This window comes from Rutilus rutilus (genome assembly GCF_951802725.1).
Source record: "Rutilus rutilus genome assembly, chromosome: 4".
Taxonomy (NCBI): domain Eukaryota; kingdom Metazoa; phylum Chordata; class Actinopteri; order Cypriniformes; family Leuciscidae; genus Rutilus; species Rutilus rutilus.
In genome coordinates, this window is record NC_140212.1 from 9,770,558 (window position 1) to 9,794,944 (window position 24,387).

The 24,387-nt window shown below is 38.8% G+C and overlaps 1 protein-coding gene across 2 annotated transcripts in view; it reads right to left on the bottom strand.

The window, feature by feature from the left end:
* Positions 1–24,387, bottom strand: part of LOC311290031 (uncharacterized protein) — a 46,561-nt gene that overhangs the window by 21,533 nt on the left and 641 nt on the right. The window contains exons 2-3 of one of the 2 annotated variants that reach the window (XM_084408319.1): positions 24,081–24,195; positions 4,719–4,796 (exon numbers count right to left, since the gene is read on the bottom strand). In XM_084408319.1, coding sequence (XP_084264445.1) covers positions 4,719–4,796; positions 24,081–24,195 — 193 coding nt within the window. The remainder of the gene's footprint in view (positions 1–4,718; positions 4,797–24,080; positions 24,196–24,387) is intronic. The other variant, XR_014627289.1, reaches the window with a different exon arrangement.

Here is a 24,387-nt window from a genome sequence, read left to right on the forward strand (position 1 = left end):
TGAATGCCCGCCCAGCCTCCCTCTCCCACCTCCTCAATCAGCCAGTTCCTCAGCCCTGCCTCCGCTGCTATCCTTTAACCCTCTGCAGCTCCCATGTGTTAAAGACCTGCCCAGTGTCTTCAGGCCACCAGCTCCACCTAGCCTGGTGGATCCGCTGTCTCCACTTCCAGCCTCTGGGCCCATCGCTCCACCTCGGCCTGTCAACACTTTGGCTCCGCCTTGGCTCCTCCCTACCTCGGCTCCACTATAAACCATCAGCCATACGGGTTCTCCAGGCTCCCTCGTCCCTCCGACTCCGCCTTGGTCAGCCATCGACCTGTCTGCACCTTCGGCTCAGTCTGACTCTGCCTTTCCCCCAGCTCCGCCTTTCTCCTCTGTCCCATCGGCTCAGCCTCTGTCCTCTGGTATTCCAGCTTCACCTCAAACGCTTGTCGCCACAGCTACACCTCAGTCTCCAGGACCAGTGGTTTTGCATGGGCTCATCGGCTATTCAGCTTCACCAGGGTCTCCATCTGTGGCATCATCTCCGTCGGTCGTCCCCAGGGTGTCGCCTTACAGCAAGTCATCTACACCATGGCTCCTCCCACCTTCGACTCCACCCTGGGGCCTCGTCCTGGCTGGTCTCTGGCATGTCATCTAGCTCCTCCTGCTCCTTGCTCCCCACTGGCTTCTCCCACCATCCACTCCTCCATGGACTTTTAGTTTTTTGTTGACTATGTACGGCGCGAGGACGTGCCTTTTTTAGATGATCTGTGTTTCCCCCCTTCATTGGGTTTTTGGTTCAGTCCTGTGACCTAGTGTTCCATGCTTGTTCTAATTAGTCATGTATATCACCTGTGCATTATCAATCACCTCATTAGTTATCTTGTTAGTCCCTGTGTATTCATACCTGTGTATTTATACCTGTGTTCTCCTTCAGTCTTTGTCCGGTCTCGTCAATGTAAGCGTAAGTGTTTGGTGTTTCCCCTGAGAGTTTGGTTATTAAATGTTATCTCTACGTATTCCTCGTCTCCATGAGCTTTGTCCTACCCGTAACGTGACACTTACCTAAAAAATAAGGTAAAGGTGTTTAAATATGCACCATAAAACAGGTCTATTAGTTAACATTAAAGTATTAACTAACAGTCAGAAACGTTTTTTTTTTTTCAAAATGTAATAATCTTTCTGAATGTTTGTTAATAGAGATGCAATTGTTTATGTTAGTTCACAGTGCATTAATTAACATTTTTATTTTTTATAATAAAAAATAAACCGTTTTATTATTATATGAATAAATGTATTATTGATGAAACTAAGACTAATAAATGATGAACTAAGACTTATAAATGTTGTAGAACAATTGTTCATGCTCAAGTTAACAAACGAAATCTTATTTTAAAAGTTTACCTCAAACACTCTATATAAAATAGCACTAGTTTGAAAGCTGTTAATACAGCTGAAGCCTATGTTCCTACAAGCCACTGTAGGCGGTAGATGACTTTCACAGAATGATTGGTTTCTTGAAAGGACTGATACTTTTCAAACCTATTCAGTGAGTTGAACACAGAACGTTCTCTTGGACTGTGGAAGCTCTGAAAGCTCAGAGGAATTCAAGAGAAGCACCATGCAACATAAATTCTGAAGAGCTTATATTCCTGATAAGCCAATAAAAGCCAGCAAGGCCAAACCCACATTAAGCGAAAAAGATATGCACTTTGATTTTGCTGACGGACAGCCCAAGAGCAGTTAACTGAACAGTCCAGCCCAGGCCCAATGATCGCAAAACAACATTTTTGGCGTACCGAGCAATAACCACACCAGCCACGCGAGAACGCCCATCCTGTTTCTGTGTGTGTGCACGTATGCTGACAAGATGCCAGTTAGCACCAAACCAACCTATTCTCGCCAGCCTAGTGTGTCTGCCAAAAGTAGCCTCTCCCCAGGGTGTGCTGTGTCCGCTGTGCCACTAATGACGCCTGGTCTTTGCTGTTCTCTTAATAGGCTCATTAAAAGGCCTGCCACTGCTGAGCAGTCCCCCAGCTCTAACTAATGACACTGCAGCAGTGGATCTCACACATGCACACCTTCATGTTTTCATCATAATAGAGTGCATTCTCATTCTCGTTGTCTTTTAGGCTCAGAAAGTGTCTGAACTTTCAGTTCTGGACATTGCAAACGCTAACAGAATTAAGATGTCGGGTTTAGAGCGGCCCGTGGCTCCTGAATCAATGATAGTAACTCATAACTGCACAGGGTTAAGTGACTCTTTTTAGGAAATGAGGTTGACTGAGTGTTCACACTACCATCTTGTGGTCAGTAAAAAAACTGCCTGACAGATAAAAAAAAATTAGGGCTTGGTTTCACAGACGGTGCTTGGATTAAGCCCGGATCAGGCCTAAGTTAAATTAGGACATTTAATTAGCTTTTATAAATGTGCCTTAGAAAAAAAACATTACTGGTGATGTGCACCTTGAGACAAAACAATGGCACTGACATATTTAAAGATATATCAGTGCAAGTTGCTTTCAGTTACGACAGCTCAAACATGCATTTTAGTCTGGGACTGAGACCATACTAGGTTTAACTGACCATGATGATTGACACTGTAGATTAAGGAAAAATTGTGCTGGTCAGCCTAGGAAACAGTACAGGCTTATACTGCATGACAGTCCACGGCCTGGTAATTGCTGTCATAAAGCAAAAACAGAATGAATCAGTCACAAAATAATAGGGTGAAACAGGAAATTGATTCAGCTTTTATTTAAACAGAGAAATAGTTTTGTTCACTTTTTTCAGGGGATCACTGTGAAATTTTCTGGACACACGTGATTCTTGTTTATCATTGCGGTGCCTCTTGGCAAACAGAGAGCTGAACATTGTGTTCTTGAGTGTCTTTTTACAACAACCATCAGCCGGCCAAAGAATGTTCTTTTTTGGCGTCACCTTCGCCCCTGCCTCAATAGGACTCCAGGTTTCTCTGCTGCTCCTCACTTTCTTGTCTTTTATCCTTGTGGCTTTCCCTATTTCTATTATTTTCTGCTTCTTTCCCTTATAAACACATCAAAACTAGGTTTTTACATGTTCTTACAGGGACAGTTCACCCAAAACGTTGAAAATTCTGAGGTTTAAAATGACATGAGGTAAAGTCACGTCATAAATAATGACAGAGTTTTAATCTTTTTGGTGAACTGTCCCTTTAAGAAAAGTGCTGTAGTTTGTCAAACGTTCTGTTATGTGTAAAGTTGTTCTAGGTGATTTCTAATGTGTTGCTAGGGTGTTATGAGTGGTTGCTAGGGCAACTGCCTAGGCAAAAGGCCATCCCCTCTATAATATATATATATATATATATATATAAAAAATATATATAAAAAAAAATATATATATATATACAGTTACTTCGAAAAGTAACTGCACATAACAAACTCTGCGTACTGTATGATGTATGACTTGTGGTATCACTCATGTCTGTAACACAACTTATGTGCGCAATCTTTATATCCATATTCACAAGCCATATTCACTCTCCACTTAAGTTTGTCTTCACCTTGTTTGCAGACATAATCCATTTCTGTGCACCTCCTCTTTGCAACTCAAAGAGGTTCAAAGTGTTCATTTAACTTTCAAAACTCAATTCAAAACCTTCAGTCGAGTGTTAAAAACATCACTCTCTGACTAAATGTGTCACAAACTTTGATCTGGCTTTGAGCACGGGACACTTTCAGATGTCATGAGTGCAGCGAGGTAGAGATTCAAAAATGTTTCTTTCACACAACTGTAGTGAGGCCTCGGTCCCCCGGAAACCCCAGACAGCACATTGCTTTCCTAAGAAAGCGGCAAAATCCCCACAGGAGGTCTGGCATTTGGCCAGGGACGCACCATCCAACCAACACGCAAAACATGTTTGATGGACACGTCATTCAGCCAATCACGTCGCTCAGTCATACTCGAGCCGACATACTGACAGATTCATTTCAGTAGTATTGTCACAGCCCTTCCTTTGCAGTTCTGACTGCGTGTTATCCTAACCACACACACACGTTGTGGTGAACTTATTGACTCCACTACAAACTTTTGTAGTGCTCTTTCATAGTTTGAAAGACTATTAAATTATGCTACAAAAGGTTCTTTATAGTTTATAAAATGTTCTTCACACTAAGAAAAAAAAAAAAAATCTTTTAAAAAATGTTCACTGAAAGTTCTTTAGGGAAACCAAAAAGGTTCTTCTATGACACGGCTGCGAAAACCCCCCTTTTAAAACCTTTATTTTTAAGATTGCAGGAGAAACTACTGAGATATTAAAGAGCTCTCATAAATATGAAATATTACATCCAAGCTGTTGAAGTTGTCATTTTGTAGAAAAATGTTAACATGACAACTTTGACATATGACATAACTAGGAATGCAAAGGCCATGTTGTCTTTCACAAACTCAGAAGTCAAGGGACATTTTGTCAGAGAACAGTTAAATCCCATTTTACATAATACGAAAATATTAGCAAAACTAAACATCTGTCACAAGCCTCAGAGTTTTTTTTTTATTTATTTTTTTTTAACAAAATCACTACAATCAATCTATTTTAAGTACCACAATTCAGTTATGTCAAAGGATAAATTCCCTAAAGGAAGTCAGGAGCGTCAGCCCATGTGAGTGCGAATGTTCCAGAAATATAAACACTCCAGTGCAAGCCAAAAGTGGGGGGAAACAGACCAAAACAATGTGTGAGGACGATGTGTACTCACCTCCGGCTCTCTCTCCTCTCTGTCTGCCTGTCTCTTTCTTTCTCCCTCTATCCATCCAGCCACGTTGACGATCAGGTGCTAGAAAGAGAGAGAGAAAAAAAACAGAACAGACAAGTGTTCACTGCCATTTCCCTTCTTCAAATGAGCTCTCACATCACTCTCTCTCGTCTTTTCATTCTCTGTTTCAGTTGCACGACATCTATTCCTCCCAATAATGAAACTGACACACACACTGACACACACACACACACACACACACACACACACACACACACACACACACACACACACACACATACACACTCACAGGTACAGCTGTGCAACCTCTCATGTGGTCTCCAAAGTTCAGTGTCTTGTGTAGTGCTTCTTTGAATAACTATTTTTATGACCATGTTGCCCAATGATTCATGTTGGTTGCACAACCAGGCAAAGCGCACAGCAGTACACATCTGGATACACGCATACACACACACAACGGTGAGCCTGATAGTGACTCCAACACTGAGAAAAGTAGAGATGGAGCCGGTAGTAAACAGCCCAGGCTAAAGTTTACCTGCCGAACTTACAGCAGGAGCAATCGACTTGATCTAGTCTGTATGTTGAGACTTGTATGTGTGCGTGCCCGTGAGAGAATCGGATGTGATGCATGAGAGTTTAGGGAGTAATTTGATTCTCATTCATATTGGCCAATTTGAGTAGGGCTGATGCAATTCAATGTCATGTTTAAACACAACAACAACAACAACAACCACAATCGCAGAGAGAAAACAAGTTTTGAGAAGGGTAGGACCAGTGTTCGAATTGAGGGGGGATCGTGACCCCCCCCAAATAAGGTATTAGGGACCCCCCAAAAGAAGTAAAAAATAGACTTAGGGGGGTCCTAAAAAGTAATGACAAATCTGATTAAATGCATGCAATGGATACGGTACATTTCGTGAATTAATTATTTACAATAATTTATATTAAGTTTGTTTATTGGCTAGTTGCCATGTCTCTTTAAAATGTAAATGCCCTGCCCCACACCTAAAGAGCTCTGTGCGCATGACATCATAGACAGGACTGCTTGATTGGCACCGCTCCGGTGAAGATAATTTTAGCTTTAAAAAAATGGAGAATAATAAACCTCACATCACACAGTCGGGAAGAGAAAGCTTCTTTCTGACTTTTTTGAGGGGTAATTTTCTCTCTATATATATCTTTCTACTATATCTATATCCACTCCATGTCGGGGCTTTTGTATTCCTTGCATAAATTGGAAACATTTAGGCTTAAGTTACAAATTTTTCATTATTAATAGTACTGGTTCTACGGGAGTGCTAGAAATCTCGATGAAGATGAGTAACAGCTTTTTAGTAATTTTAAAGGGAGCGCTCGTTGTGCGCTTTCTACGCTTTTTAATGTCCATTCAGAATTTGTATAGCCTAAAACTTGTTTTTCATGCTGCTAGGACCAATGGCCACGTACACGCTGCAAAGTTTTTGGAATTACATCTGCATTTATGCGGGATTCATTCTTGAAATAGCAATGATTGATATTGATAGCCATAGCATTGTTTGTTCCTGAATAAAGCAGCCTTTTTCACTGAAATGGTTGAATAGTCTGCTGACTGACTTACTCACTCATAACAGTCCTTTGCTGCCACCTACTGGATGTAACTATGTAAAGATCGTATGTACTGAAATCGTTGAAAAATCCCCACCAACACACAGACGGACAGCCTGTTTTGTCACAATTGATATGTTTAATATCTAATAAACTAGTTTCATGCATTTAATCAAGTCTTTTGGAACAAACATTATTATCACACTGTCACATGAATCATCCAGTTGTTTTTAGGGTAAATACTACATTGGTAAATAAAGCTAGAATCATTCTGTTGGATGTACACTACTGTTCAAAAGTTCAAAAGTATCTTCTGCTCGCCAAGCCAAGCCTGCATTGATTTGATCCAAAATACAGTAAAAACAGTAATATTATGAATTATTATTACAATTTAAAATAATAATACAATAAAATATAATTTATTTCTTTGATTAAAGCTGAATTTTCACCATCGTTACTCCAGTCTTCACATGATCCTTCAGAAATCATTCTAATATGATGATTTGATGCTCAACAAACATTTATGATTTTTTGACTTTGACTTTGACTAAACTAAATTTATCTGAAATAGAAACTTTTGCAGCATTATACACTACCATTCAAAAGCTTGTGGTTAGTAAGAATTTATAAAACAAAATGTTGGGAAATTACTACTTTTTTTTCAGTAAGGTTGCATTAAATTGATCAAAAATGACAGTAAAGACATTTATAATGTTACAAAAGATTCTATTTCAAATAAATGCTGTTCTTTTGAACTTTCTATTTATCAAAGAATCCTGAAAAATAAAATGTATGACGGTTTACACACAAATATGAACTGTTTCCAACATTGATAATAATCATAAATGTTTGTTGATCATCAAATCATCATATTAGAATGATTTCTGAAGGATCATGTGACAGTACTGGAGTAATGATGCTGAAAATTCAGAATATTTATTATTATTTATCAACAGTTTTTAATAAATAGTATATATTTATGCATATTATGATCAAATATATTGTATATTTAGTATAAATTGTATATTACGAGACTAACGAACTAAACAACCCCCCGCCCAAATGCATTTTTTATGGGGAAATTTCTTTTGTGGTGGGGACCCCCCCATAAGACTTGATTCAATTCGAGCACTGGGTAGGACACTGAATTGTGCTCTGAAAGGTTTTAGGAAGTTTTGATGCCCAGATTCAGCATTATTATCTTGACAACACAACTGTTTTCCGGTTAGAATAACAATTTACTTTTCTTCAAAGTGTTAAAGTAATAAACCGGGTTTAATATGTTAAGCTCTACTGACAGCATCACACAGAAAATTCAGAAGAACAATTTATTTGATACTTTTCATCAATTTATATTTGTATATTTGTCATCATCATTTACCACTTTTGATCTATTTAACGGATACTAATTTCTTTCTAAAAAAATATTGCCATACAGTATTATAAGACAAATATATGATGTTGTTCATATTACTTTTTCTTATCTTCATCTCTTCATATCTCTCTCTCTAGAAACTTTATCTCTTTATCTCTGTGCAACACTACTCTAATGTTCAAATAAACACAGATTTTGTACACCCCACTGGGCATAAGTAAACAGACCATTTACAAAAACTACACCCACAACTTTATCAGCAACACACTTCCAAACATGAGCGACCACTTTTCACATTTCAGTACATTTGAGATATGACTGGGTTTGTAAAAACCCTGAACACTCAACTCTCACAGCCCACACTACAAATTTCACACACAATAATTAACCCTAAACAAGCTAAACTGGGTTCTATATGAATAAGGGGGACATTTCTATTCACAGTCATACTCTGTTAATCAAGGTCTGTTTTTGTCTATGTGTGTGTCAACTTATTCGTTCTTCCTAACTTCTACTCTTCTCAATCCAAAATATTTTCTGAAAAATATGTGAGCCTATAAAAAAAAAAAACACCTAGGGTTAGTGTGCTGTGGGTGGTTTCTAGGGTGTTGCTATGTGGTGTTACTAATGTGTTTTTGTGGCATTGCTTAGCGGTTGCTAGGACATAGCAAGATAACCGTGTCTTTAGGGTGGTTGGGTATGTCCTCGAACTAAAAAATCCCACCCACAAGATATTGTTGTCTCAAGATATGACTTGTGTCCCTCTTTCAAAGTAAGTCTATGGGATTTTTTTCACCATATTTCGCCAGGCAATAAACAGATCTGATTGCTTTTAAATGTAATAGCAAACATTTCCTCAAAAAACCACATGATTTGAGGTATCATTCATGACTGTAGGATTTATTCTAAACCATAAGTATGAACCTTAGTAAGCGTTAATACATCTTGTTAAACTCTTTCAAATGGCAAAAACTGGTCAGCAGTCACATACCGAGAAGTAAAGGACAAGCGTTTTTTTTTTTTTTTTTTTATGTAACCAGAAAAACGTCACATAAAGCCACGATGCGACAGTTGATGTCTTGGTTTGAATTTGATGACTGGACCAGTTTCTGATTGAGTCTCTCCACAAAGCAGTTAACGGCAGAATGCATTTATTGAATACTGTCAGCTCACTTGGAATGAGAGCAGGGTTTGTCTCTAAAATCATCTGCACTTTACCTTTTATGGTGCATTATTTCTGACTTTGGCAACACACACACACATATATACACACACACCAATGCTGATCATTGGATCTTTACTTGTTCACTTCATCTCCATGACGACCCATTCCCTCAGTGTTTATCAGAGATATATTATGGAGAAAAAAAACAGAAAAATTGAGGACGAACAAAAAGCAGTGCCTATTTTGATCATGCAAACAGACCTGATCAAACTCCGGAAACGGTTACAGCTTCTAAAATAGAACGGTTACAGCTTCTAAAATAGAAACGTAGTACGGTCCAGAAGTGTGTCTGCTATCATCCACGACAAAAAAAATTAATGAGCTCTGCTGTACAGTGTTTAGAGGCTGAGTTAATGATTTATAATCGAATCTAGCTTTAGGAAATCCCCCAGCCAGTTAATTAAACCATCAAGCCGTTTTTATTCCAAGAAGGACAGTGGCTCAATAGAATAACATAAAGATAAGGAGAGAATGAGAGAAAGTAACAGAAGGTTAGAGAATAACTGTACTGTATATGGGAAATGAGTGTTGACCGGCTGTGAGTCACATTACACGGTCACTTCCCTCATCCGCTGTCACGACTCATTTTCATACGCAGCTAATGTACAGCAGCGTATGGAGGATTGTAGAGAAACAGAGACGCATCGCTGCATCTTCAGAAGCCAGAGGCCATTGTGATGAAAAACAGCTGAGCAAATTATGTTATCCATTGCGAAACCAGCTAACAGACGTGCCATTGCTGATATTTGCGCATTATACGTGAAACGAGACACGTTCTGATCTCTGTGGGAAAGTCAGAAGTGCTCATCTGTGGTCTAGCATAGCATTTCTAAAAGAAGCCATGGATGTTTTTCGGTAGTGTGAAGCTGTTTCATTATTGTGCAGCTTTTCCAAAAACGAGCAAAGTTTTTAGATCACATAATAACCAGGTACATATTGTAAAAAAATTTACAAGCAGAGCAAGTGATCAAACACTCTTCTGAAATGTTCCCCTCTCTCTCTCTCTCTCTCTCTCTCTCTCTCTCTCTCTCTCTCTCTCTCTCTCTCTCTCTCTCTCTCTCTCTCTCTCTCTCTCTCGAAGTGTTGAGAAGCCATTTCGGTGGTTCGATTAGTTTAGAAGGTTTGTTTTAGCAAATCAATTTGGTCTGACAGTATATTTCAAAAAGCAGATTTGCTGATTCATATGAATAAAGTAATGTTTACAAAATCCCCTGCGCATCATTTGTAGCAAAATAAATATTTAGATTAGATTTGTAAAGGTTTTTCTAAAGGTACTTGTTGTATTTAGTGCTGTTATTTAAGAATCATGTACATACTATTACAGTTTTTATTAATATTTCTTTTTTTTTTTATCTTTTTTTTCAGTAATTGTGTTATTTGCATGTCATTTAACTGAGATCCTCATTGGTTTTTACCCGAAAAAAGTGCCTCCTTAAGTAGTTTCAATGTCGTAAGCTACTTTTTGTTAGTAACATGAACTGTACTTAACTGTACTTAACTACTTGATTAGTCTATCACAAAGAAATCTTCATAGTTTGCACTCTTAGAAAAAAAGTTCAATGGAGTTCTATATAGAAGGGTTCTTGACTCAATTTTAGTTCTACAAATGGAGAAATGTCTTAAATCATCACATAATACTTTCATGTTTATTTAATTTTTTTCTAGGGATAAAGTATGTTTACAAGCTGCTCAATAAATAAAATTAATCAAATTAAAAGTGAATTAAAACAAAATGAGTTAAAACTAAATTCATTAAATGATCCCATGAGAGAACCCCTAAAAGTTTCTAATAAAGCACCTGACGGAACCCTTTGTTCTACTAAGAGTGTAGGACTCAAATCTGTTCAGGTCCTTGGATTCAGAAATTAATTTGTTCCTAACACATAACAATGATTCATTCAGACATAATACACCAAAGGTTTCAGAGTAGCTTTTCTAACGCAGTAGTCTTCTTTAGTCTTATGACAGCTTTGTATCTTTATCATTTGTGTTTCCTCCAGATCAAAAAAAAAAAAAAAGAAGCTGTCCAGCCAAAGGTCAAGAATTCAGAATTAACTCTATGTAACAACATGTTAAATGCTTGGTCATGCTTTTGTGTTTTGTACTTTTAGATCAGTCCTTGTCCTCCACTTCTTTTTTTTATTCCACTCTCCCTTTCCATTACTAACCATATTTACAATTGCTTAGTGGTTACAAGAATACACAATAAAGGATGTTTTATTAAAAATGACTCATGCATGCCTTCCCAGACACTGACCTCCATGGGGTTGCTATGGGGTTGCTATGGAGATGCTACACTGTGGAGATGGCCTCGTTCAGACTAACTCAAATGACCCCCCCAGCACTCCTGATCAGCCAATCAGAGGTGACTTGCTACATCACTCAATTTCAGCCAACCACAAAGAACTCCAGTTCTTGAGGCAAAGAAAGCATTCACTGACTCATCTCATTAAAGTGCAGCCACACAAATACAATCCTTTTAGCAAATCATGTCAAAATGACATCAAGTTTGGCAAATCACAAAACAGCATTCAAATTCGATTTAAAGCTTGCCTGAAGATACACTGTCAGGTTGATGAAATATAGAACAGGGCTGAGCAACTTGTAGTCAGCATGACTAAGGACTTTCATAATGACTTTTTTTTTTAAACCTCAGTGTTCAAAGTGACCTAGAGGAATGGACGAGTCTTTTCAAGGAAGTAGGAAATGTGTGAGTGAATCTGACAGCAATGGTATCAGAATGATTATCAGAGCGAGAGCGTGTATATGCGCGAGCATTTTATTGGCAGAGAATTCAAGCGAGTCATTGCGATAAGGAAAGAATTGTATAAACCAGAACAGTGCCAGGGCAGAGAGGTTGGGAATGAATTATTGCAACCACATGAAACAATATTTAGTTCACCCACATGGTTGTCTATTGATAATGAACAAAATTACATACACTTTCTTGAATGAAAATTGTACAGATTGGTCATCAGTTCAATTTGCAGAGAAAATACATGCTAATAAAATATTGTAGCTTGAATGCTCTCTGAATCTTTTTGGGTAAAACTGACTCATGAATGCATAATTGTACATACATTTGGTTCAAAATAAATTAAGTCGGAGTCAGTAGCTGTTTCCATCCAAAGTTGCGAATTTAACTTCTGCACAAAACTGGAATATCGCATAAAACATTTGCGAATAAGGTACCGTTTTCATCCAGTCCTTCCTGATAAACTGCCGATAAATATCACTAAGAAAAATGGTAGTTTCTGCAGTAGGGGAAGCCACTAGCTATGTTCGTATAATATTATTATATATTTCAGATGCTGTGCTACGAGATCGGTCCGCTCGTTGGTTGGTCCAATTATGCTGTCCAGTCCCATCGCAAAGTCACGTGTCTTTTTTGATGCACATCGTGGAATCTATTCAGTAAATGTGTTTCCATCGTAGTTTATGTGCATGTTTTCTTACGGGATAATTTTCAAACTCAGTTGAGCGCATACGTTTTTTGTGAGCAATTTTAGAATTTATGCACATTTTGGCATTTCCGTCCAGCGTTTTTTTTTTTTTATGCGATATCCCAAAATGTGCATAAAAATAAGTGGTTGGAAATATAGCTAGTGGTGCTTATGCAGTGCAGTGTACATGTTGTGACATGTTGAGCTATGGCACTTGAGTGGGTGATAAGTTTAAATCTGACTTCTCCAATCATTAACTGTTCTAAAATAAAATATAAAGAATACATTTAAGCAAGGATTGTCAATTTAATTAATTTAATATTAATGATTAATAAAACTAATACGTTTTTTTATATATAGTTTTTTTTTATTACATTTGACAGAGCACTAATATAATGGCACACATTTAAAAAAAAATACTTAACAATTTATTAATCAAATAAATTGCGTGCACACACATATATTGACATTCTAAAAGACCCTAAACTGTTGGAGACATTGATAGAGTACATGTGCACACACTTACACTTCATCGAAGAGAGCATATACGGTCTTCCACGCATGTGGGAGAGTGTGTAGTGGGACTACATGCAATGAAAATGACTAATAGGCCATTCAGTGTGAGGTTGCCAATGGTCATTGGAGCATGGGAGGGGGGAGTGGGCCTGAGAAACAGGGCACAAATTCATGTGTTGTGTTGTGCTGTATGCAATGTGCCAGATTTGTGTGCTGTGTGCCAAGGTGTCCGTGTACTTGCGAGCGTGACTGCCTTGTATATTACAGCGTCTGCACAAATTGTCATCTTTTCAGCGAATGAGTGATTGTGAGTGTTTATAGTGAGTGTTGTGTTGGTGAGCATGAAATTCACGCGACGACAATGTGTATGTGTGTATTAATTTGCATAAATCTATGAATACACCAATAAAAGCATAATGAAGGCTGTGGGTTTGGCTCAAGCGCATCTCAAAAAAATTATTGTATCTTGAACAAGGCTTGTTTGTGTTCGTTAGTGAGTACGAATGGATTTAAAAGTGGTGTGTGTGTTTGTCAAGAGCTAATTTTAGTAAATGATATAACAATGTGAGGTCACATGGTCAGACCACAATCCCGGCAGCCAATAAACAGCTGACAGAGATAAACAACATTCTACCACCTCCCCTTTAACAGCCATTGCTATATCATGCATCAGTGCACTAAGACCCTCTAGTGGAAACAAAAAACACTGCATAGTAAAACCAAACGTTGAGATGATATTACGCACACATTTCAGGAGCATTCCAGTACAATCTGATTTACATTTTTATTCTGAAAACTCACTTTATCTGGAGTGACTGGAGTCCTTGAACTGCACTGCCTTCAGAAAAACAACCTCCATAGTGTGTGATGCTAAAGCTATGAGACAGAAGGTTACATAACGTACATATACACCCGCATGTCCAGCAGAACAGAGACAGAAAAGCCTATAGGCTGAGACGTTTGCTCATCTGCTGGAAACTGTCACATGATCTCTCTACTAACCAATCCGTACATGTTATCAAAACCAAGCTATCCCAGTTCAACTGTTTCTTTATCCATCACTTCCTTGGTGTGTTTGCCTGAGGCGGCAGGTGCAAAGAGAGCGAAAGAGCCACCGGACCGTGTCAACACCAGAACTCACTTAAAAATAACTTCCTGCATTTAAACAGTGAACACATGCACATAAACCACAACATAGTATTAACTATAATAGATGAGAAGAGCAGAATAACAGAAACACATTGCAACAAGGAGTTGCTATGCAGCTGCTAACATGTTCTTATCTTCTTAGCAAGTGATGTCGTTGCTTGGGTGTTTTGGGCGGTTACCATTGTGTTGCTAATATATTCTGATTGTTTGATCAAATGTTATGTTGTTGCTAATATGTTCTGGGCTGCAATTCCCAAAAGCATAGTTGGCCTATAGATTGTAAAGACCATTTGTGCCTTTTCAGAAACAGCGCTGATTGGTTGTTTACCATTTATGTTAAGGTGTTGTGGGTGGTTGCTAAAGTGTTGCTAATGCATTCTGATTGATTGTTTGCAAATTGCGATGCCATTGCCAAGGTGTTATGGATTGTTGGTATAGAATTGGTCTGTAAAGCGGCCCATAGAAACATCTGCTAATGAGGCATCTATGTATATATCTATGGGCTGAGCTTCCCAAAAGCATATTTAGTAGATCATAATGACAATTAGTGCCAATGGTTTCTATGACCTAGGTTTACCATGCTTTTTGGAAACATACCCCTGATTGGTTGTTACTTGTTAGCAAGTTGCTATGTCACTGCTAGGGTGTTATGGGTGGTTGCTATGGTGTTGATTATTGGTACAAGTCAAAAGAGCTATATGATATTTCTGTTGGACCATAGATATATTGCTCTGGTGCAACTTATTTTCACCTATTTTATCATCCACTACACACAATAGTCAAATTATTTCACAAAAATTGTAGCACACTATAACAATAATTCAATGAGAATAGGTAAGTCCACAGCACAGCTATAACAATGACGAAACAGAGGGGCAATATCATTGGAATCACTTTCAGATCGTTTTCTTTTTCCAGCTGATGAATAATAAAAACATTGACAGCCAATCAGAATCAACCCGACTTTAAAGAGCTTGAGCATTTAAAGTGGCAGACGATACTGCAGCGCGCCATTATAATAAACAGAATGCTATTGTCTGTTGATGTGGAGGTTAATATACTTAATATTACAGTTACACTATATAGTAATATATCGAAGCAATAGTAATAGTGATGTTTGCCAAGCACTGCTAATAATTAAATAGAAAAAAGATGCAAAAGAGAAATAGATACCGTTATCAGGAAAAGTTAGACCACATTATAGTGGCTTCTCTGTGTAGACATATTTGTGAGCGTCTGCATGTGGGCATCTGTCCTCTTTGCTTGGTTGGCGCGTGGGTGCTTGTGTGTACGCTCTCACTGTTTGTGGAGAGAAATGTTTGCATTTGTTATGTGTTCGCGTGGGAGTATGTTTGACACACTGTGCATGTATGTATTTGCATATGCAAGCGCATGTATGTGTATGTACAGTGACGTGGCACTGGCATAGTGAGCACTTCCTGGCATGTGTGCCAAGCATCTGCCTACGTGTCTGGTGAGGTGTCAAAGGCCTTCTACCCACACTAAAGAAAGATCTGGAAGCCTTGCAGCTTGACGAGAGGCTACGGCCTCTTCGTTGGCCCTGATTCAACTTCCTTTATGCTGGTGAGAACTGATCCCTGACTAGAATTGTTTCTGCTTATCCTTATCTGAGCATGTAAAGCCTGATCTAGGGTCAGTGGTCACAATTATGTGTTTTAGAATGCATGGAAAAGTAGCCACTAGGTGGAGGCAGCTGTAATGGAGTAATAGAATCTGTTCTGATACTGCTTGGTCATGATGAACAACCCTTTGGCCGATTGTGCCCTGAGATTTCTTTCTTTTAGCTGATGTTTCACCACCTTATGGTGGATATTAGACTGTGATCTAGATCTGGACTGTGGTTACAATTTCAGGCTGACATGGTAAAAAAAAAAAGAGAATTCAAGCCCTTGCACAGCAGATAACAATCAGAGATGCAGCATTAGGTTTGTTTGACAAAAGCTAGCCAAATCAATGCTAATGGAAAAAGGGAAATAAATGTATATTGAGATATCTCTTTGAGAGCTGAGTAAACTGTTTATAGTGTACTATACTTTATTGACCTCACAAGATTACAATCTGTCATTTTCCTGTAAGATTAGCTCAGACTATCAAAGCTTCTGGCTATTGGCAAAGGAGAGCTGCATTTGGCTGACCTCAGTTCTCCTTTCTGTTTTTCTTCAGCAATTCATAAGGGGAAATCAGTAATCTGGCTAAATATGGCAGTCATGCTAAGTCCACTTTTATCGCTTAATATTATATCCCATTTTATACGCCATTCAAGTGCACAAAAGAAGAAAGATAGAGGAACAGAATTGAAAACAAGGACCCAGATGTCAGCATTTAGATGGATTGGATGATTGTGCATAAAGGTGAATCTCATGAAACATTAAGAAGTTATATTGTACAGTCTTTATAAATAATTTTTTACGATAATAAGAATCTCCATTGAGAAATAATAAACAAACGCAAAAGTAGTACACCTCTGTACACAGGAATGTGGGAGCAAAATGAGCTTAATTATCATGAGCACAATGTCACACAACACAAAAATATTATTCATAATGCAAAATATAATTTAACTTTTTTAACTTTAAATACTTTTTTGCATTGATTTTGGGGTGAAATGTGACCTGAAACATAAAACTTTTAGCACTCTACCTCTTCCTTTCAACCACTCAACAGCCTTCAACAGAACTGCCTTTAGGGTAATAATTCCATCATCCTCATGTGTAATTTTTGCAAGCACTTAACACATCATAAAAAAAATCACACTTGACCAAATGTTGCATAAGCATTCACCAACAGATGTACAGACAAAGTGGAGTTGTTTTCATTTGTTTTAGATATCCAGATTTGGAATCAAAGACACATAATATATGCAAACAACATAATGGGATATTGTATACGCACATACATTTAATTTACTCGATGTATCAAACAATTAGCCCTGTAAATGAAAAATCATGTACAGAAATTAGACTGAATACACAAGCCTATTGTAGTCCTACAAAAATGACTCTGTCCAATCACATTTGCTACATATTAATATAAACTCTCACAACCACTAAATACATTGAGTGATAAAATAAATAAATAAAAAACTAGCTGAGCTGCTCATTTGTACATTTCCTTTCCCAACAGGGTCAAGCAGATTTCAGCAAACCTGCTCAGAAATGCAACTATCTACATCTTCTGTTGTTAGCTTATGGCATGAGTCAGCAGTTTATGCTATTTATCCTGACTGAAAGCATTTTTACTGGTTATGGAAAGAAGTCCCAATGATATAGGTAGAAATGCAAGTGCTAAAGGCAATGAGAAGAAAACACTCTAGCTTTTTAAAAACGAGGCTCTTCTAGAGGGGAAAAAATACTAGCTATGGAAATTTATTAGACTTCATTGGAATTATTTGTATGGTTTCACTCCTTTGGCTTGTTTACTTTGCATCGGGCATGCACATGACAAAAAGAGGAGGAAGAAAAAGAGAAGGGATGGTTTTTAAATATGGAATGAGGGTAGTTTTCCTCTGGCTGGAATGACCCAGTGGAATTGACCTGATTTTCACTAAAGGCCCCAAAAGGCCTTGGTTCCAACTAGACAAACACCCTGCCCGAGTCCTTTTATTAGTTGGAAAACAAGTCGATACTGTACCGCCAAGGAAGTTTCTACAACAATAATCTCCACTCACCACCAGAAAAAAAGGAAAGTCTGTAAAGGGACTGTCTGTAACTGAACAATTATTTTCAGAATTTACCGGAATCATTTCGGTTCTGTCCAAAATAAACAGTCCAGCGAAAATTACTCATTATTATGCATTACAATACTCAATAAAAATGTTGGCTAAATGGTTAAAGGAAGTCATTTGACTTGGAATCACTTGCTCACATTGTTTCTTTCATTGACAAAATGGCTAAATTAAGAAAAGAAGCTGTCCTTGGTGGACTGTGATGCAAATATGCTAGTTTGGCCTTCTTGCCTGTAGCGTTTTACATTTCCTGTGAAAGTTTACTGCGTTACGTTGACCGAACCGCTTCCTCTGCTAAGGGATCTGCATAAGGAACGCGTTGTGCTCTCCGGTGCGGTGGAATCAAAGCGTTTTTGCCGACCGCTGCCAAGTCGAGCTTGTGTCATTACTCTGTGAAAATGTATCCTCTTTATGCTGGTCACTTTGAAAGCCAAGCCACAGTAACTATCCAACTCTCTCACACACAAACACACTCAGACCTCACTCTTGATAGATGAGGTTTAGAGTAGGGTGGAACACAGTGCCCGTGGAGAGTTGCTCTTTGTCAATGGCATCCCGAGTGAGATATGAGTTCACATTAGGCAGCGGAGGGCTCGGGCAGGGGTCGTGCCAGCTTTGCTTGCCCGGGCGCATTCCTCTCCCATTCAACACTTTGGGAACCGGGAACTCGGGACACAAATATCGGCCATCGCCGCACTCTCCCTGCCAACCTGAGAAGCCCTGGGAAGAGAGGAAGGATCTCTCACAAAGCCAAGGTTTGAATAAAGGCTTTTAAACCATAAGTACCAGAGTTTTTCTTGAACACAAAGGGGTATTTAGTGCTTTGAATTTCATAAATGGCTGTGGGTTACAAGAACGGCTTAACATGCTTGAAACCAGCAAGGAATGATGAAAGAGAATGATTTGTTGGCTACTGGGTGATCAATTTTGAGAGCTACAAGCTAGAGATGAACTTCAAAGTCAAAATGAAACGGCCTGTGACGTGTAACGTATTTTCCAAGTAAAACAGCCTAATTTCTTTTTTTCTTTTTTTTTGTTATTCATTGGAAATTATTTGATCGTGAAAAGTGGATTCTGAAAGACTACCCTTCTCCTGACGCACCTCCAGCACCCACTTTCAAGGAGGCTGAAGATCAAGTTCTCAGTGTATCCTAATGTCAGGGGTCCTACTTTTACAATACTACTTTTTGAGGGCCACTATTCGACTATTAAAAATACCTGACCCAGCTAATAAAGAGGTGCTTTCCACTTGACTAAAAGTGCCCTGCAAAGTGGACTGGATAGGGTATTCTGCCATCTTAAGTAAGATTCCAATCTGAAGGGAATGATCAGATTTCCGTCCCTATATTTACAGTCCACACAACTACCACTTTGCGCGTCAAGCACCAAACCTCATTGATTCTTGCGGAAGCTCAAATGTCTGCGTAACACACGAGAATGAACCTCATTGGTTCACGCACGTCAAACATGCTTGAGCTTACGTATACCATATGCGTTGATGAATGTTTATATGTGAATAAAAGCCTAAATTAAATCCGTTCATCATATAAAGTGATGGTGTCACTTCAGAATTTTTTAACAATCTCTTTATGAACTTTTTGAAGCAACAAAGCAGTAGTTGTGGGACAGAAATCTCTCAGATTTCATTCAAATATCTTCATTTGTGTGTCGAAGATGAAAGAACGTCTTACTTTTGGTATGGAACGATGACACTGCAGAGTATTCTGAATTAAAGCATTTTGTCAAGTAAAGTGCACTTTAACAGACATCCTATGCTCAGGGAATAGGGAGCAGTGGGGCTCTCAATCAGAACGCAGCTACGGTTCTCTGTTGTCCCATATTTTTCAACTCTCTTGCTTCCTCTACAACTCTACTACCATATATCCTCTCTGAAGTCTTGTTAGTCTCCTTTTCTTCACTCATTCTGTCCGTTTTTTTGCTCAGGGTAATGGCGGCAGTCTCTGCTTCTGTACTGCTGCTCCTGCGTCATCGCTCACTTCCCCTCCCGTCCACCGTCGGATGTAAACACACGCAGTCACATGGGAGCAGTACATCATGACCACACACACCCCACAGCGGAAACGCAGGTTTCACAGCTGAGCATGAATCACACACACTCATATGCACCAAAACAAAGCCCTAATCACGCACTTGAACACCTTTTAACATCATCACTACATGCTAATTTAAACTGTAACAACCTGACATACGCAGATGCCTCAAATAAAACACACATTAACACCTGGACAAACACACCGCGAGCGTGCATTTAAATCGTGCCATTTTCATCAGGAAATGAAACACACATGCTGTTGTTTCTGAGCTGTTCTCTAGAAGCGTACATTTAATCTCGGGTTTCCAGTAAAATGTTTGCATTTGCTGGCGTGCCATAGTTGACTCATCAAAAGAGGAAGCTGTTGAACGTCAGGCTGTCTGGGCTTAAAAATGATTTTATCTGAGCTGAAACTGCATGAAGATTTTGCTTGGAAGTTTCGCCAACATGTTTGGATGAGGTATGTAAGGTAATAGACCAAATTAGACCAAATTTAACTTCTAGAGAAGGTTCTGGAGCTCTTGTGATCTGCATTGCTATCAATAAGCCTGGTACATCATAGCTGATGACGCACTTCATGATGTCTGTTTGTTTTCGCTGAGCGGGAACACACATTAATGTGCATACACAAACATCCACACCAAACCTCACCCATGCGTCAGCAGCTCCTGGTTCAATTTCACTGCAATGTTAATCTTATTGTTTTCCTCCATGCAGTGGTGAGTAAATGTGCCTTGTTAATTCATCCCAGAGTGGAAATAACTCCTTACAGCACACTGATCCACTTAACTCTCCCCAGAACAACATGACCTCGAGTCGGTTTTTCCCATTCACAAAGACAAGCCAGTCTCATAAATACCATCCTTTTCGGGGAATGTTTACAAAGTACAAAACAATCAGGAAACCCTAAAAATTCTGTCACTTATCACTCAAGTGACTTGTAATTCAAGGGACGTCAAGTCAAGTGACTTGACACACAGCCAACAAGTTTCCAAGCCAACATAAGTTGGAACGGAGCCAGTCGTTTGGCTTACTCTGCTACTTAAGGGACATGCAAAGCACAGATGGAGTTTCGGTGGAAGTTGTGATCTTTTTTATAAGTACATTGTGAACTTGTCCCCTCATCTTTACAACATTAACAAACATTTGTGTTGTTTGAGATCACTTAAATCTAAGGTGACCAGGCTATGACCTGGTAAAAAAAAAAAAAAGTAAACATGTTCTCGTTTCAGCTGTTACCCTCATTGACTTGAAGGGTAAGTTCACCCAAAAATGCTAATTTTGTCATTAATTACTCACCCTCAGACTTTCGTTAATCTTCGGAATGGAAGTCACTATATATGTTTTCATCACTTTATAAGGTTCATTATCGTGTAACGCAGCACGTTTGAGCTTCCGCAAGAACCAGTGAGGTTCATTATCGTGTAACGCAGCACGTTTGAGCTTCAGCAATAACCAATGAGGTTTGTTCTCGTGCTTCAAAGCAAGTACGGTTGAGCTTCTGTTTATGGCCGCTGATGAATGTTTATGTGAATAAAAGCAAACAAATCTGTTCATCATATAAAGTGATTGAGCATCTTCAGAAAATTTGAACTAAACTGCCCGATTCATATGGATTTGTTTTACAATCTCTTTATGAACTTTTCGAAATGTCAAATTTGGTAGTTGCATAGCTGCCAATAGAGAGCCTAAGTCCCTCCCCTCTGCTTCCGGCTCATGGGACCTTATTTCGGAAAAAATATGTATGGTAGTCAATGGCGAGAGACAACTTATCTTTTTATTCCATCTGAACTGTGCCCTGAATTACACATATGATGTTTGTCAATTTAAAAGATAATTATGAAAGTCAAGAAAGTCGCAGTTTGTCATAAAACAGAAGAGTAACATTTAGTTTTATGTGAAAATCGCTCAATGAACTACATCTCTCGTCTCGCACTATGTATGTCACCGTTGCTCGTATGTGTGCAGTCTGGTACAAAACACTCAGGCATGACGGCGTAACGTTACGATTATAACGTAAGACAATAGAAAAAATGACAGACGTTAGCTTCAGTAAAGTTAGCTTCATTTATTGAGAGAAAAGGTATGACGTCACATGTGCGCCTTTTGAGTTTGTAGTCTTTGTAATTATGTATTTTCACAGTCTTATACCTCAACAGTTTTACATCAAACTGCGACTTTCTTGACTTTAAAATGTATCTTTTAAATTGACAAACATCATATGTGTAATTCAGGGCACAATTCAAACGAGATCAAAATATTTGTTGTCTCTCGCCATTGACTACCATACAATTTTTTTCCGAAATAAGGTCCCATGGTGGTCAACCGGAAGGGGAGGGACCCTATGGAGGGACAGACATCTCTCAGATTTCATAAAAAATATCTTCATTTGTGTTCCAAAAGACAAAAGTCTTACAGGTTTGGAACTACATGGGGGTGAGTAAATAATGATGTAATTTTCATTTTTGGGTGAACTAGCCTAACCCTTTAAGTATCCCCAACTGGATGACACTGCAGAAAAGGAAAACAGTTTCATTGCCAATGCAAGATGATATGCCAATGCTTTCATGCATGCTTTCAGCGAATCAGTTTGAAATGCATGGTTGCCATAACAATATCTCCTCACACCTGCTACTGATCACCATCCTGTCAGTACAAGTACCTTCTCAAGTTAGAAAATGGTCAAACAAATATGCATTTTCAACAAGCAGCTGAAAGAAGCCTGTACAGTAGTTCACACAACAGGTAATGCAACTAAGGTGTTTTGCCATCACTGTATATGTTCATTGTATGCTAGCCACAGAGGTAAATCTTGCAGAGGTAAATATGTCACATGTCAGGGGAGCTTTTGCATATTTAAATAGCAAATATTTCATTTAAATGCAGTAGATGTTTAACCGTGACCGATTCCTTTTTTGGGGGTCCCTTTGGATGGTCACAGCTCACTATTAAAGGCTTGGGACTATGCATGTGTATTGTGCTGTCACCAGCCAATCAGCTTTGTTATTACATGATTTTCCTCAAGAGTCATTAGTCACATGGCTTTTTCAGCTCAGGTGATTGGCAGCTGAATGAGTGTCCATAACCAAAGTTGGTAGATTTCAAAATGTATACTGTGCCAACTGACTATGTGACATTGAGATAAACCGTTCTAGAGGTATTATAAAGTCAGTTTAATGTAATTTAAGTTCAAATGAATTCAACACCCAATTTGACTGTAACGTTACTTAAAATAATTTAAGGCAGCAAAATTATTTTTAGTTATCCTTAATAAATCGCCAAAGTTCATTAAGTAATAAGCCTCAGGCTACATAATCCAGGCAAGCTATGCCCACATATGATATTTAAAAAAATGGCCCATTATTTATGGTACATTAGCGAATTTGAAATGAGTGATCATAATTTGCGGAACCGTCACTTGTCAACGTCAATCCTCCTCGCCCTTTACCTGCGTGCCGTGGTTGCTTAGCGACCTACTTTGTGACAAACCGTTTACGTCACTAACAATAAATCAAAACCATTGCTGAGTTCGGAACCACATAACGTTACTAGCATACTAAGGTAGTACGAGTATTCACAGTTAGGCTATTCTAGTAAGCGATTCCGAATTCAGCACATATTTCACGCACGTTTGAGCAGCGCTTCTCTGTTCGACGCACCCCACGGGCTGCATATAGAGATATATGGCTCTGGCTCAACCTACATGTTGCGCGTTCTCGACTTGGCAGTGAGCGCGCACGCTCAGATTGTTGTCAAGTGCTCGGGTTGTTTTTCCTTCCAATACGACAACAAGGTAGTGGCGTCGCACGTTATCGCGGATGAATAGCTTAACATACTCCGTCGGATATCTGAGGTCTAATTTGTTTCAAATATTGATCCACACAGCAGTCATTCGTTTATAGAGGATATATCGCGCGTCATGGTTAACATTCGCTCTCGTATCCAGAAAATAAGCGCGAGGTTTTGGACCTGCGCACTGACCGAATACTCTGAAATAGGTTCATCACCTCGCTCACTTATAGTTTTTAAACATCAAATAAATTAGTTTTATACTTATTTTAACGCTATATGTGAGAAGCACAACACAACGTAATGTGTATTTATTCCTTTATAGTGACGCAGCAAACCCATGTTATTGCCAAAACAATATATTACCTGTAAATTCCGATAGGCTCCTATATAGCTATATAAACAAATACATACGTAAACATATGAAATAACATTCAAATTAATTAAAAATCCCCAAAGTCTTACGTGTTCATGAGAGGCTTCGAGTCGGCTCCTCTTTTCTGCGAAGTTTTGCTTCATATCGCCGAAGCGCCTGTTCCGCTTTATCTTGTGTAGCCTAATGATGATGATGACGATGGTCCTGAAATAACAGCGCAACTTCTGAAAGTGCACGAGGCTCTGCTATAGATCTCTAATGATCCCTCTAGCGTTTCTGGAAGCTTTACACCTCAATATATTCAATGAATTGTCCAAATTAAAGGCTGAAGTCGGCTGTATGTACGCAGATATTGCTAGGTTAAATTCGGTTGCTGACATACGTCAACTGCGCACT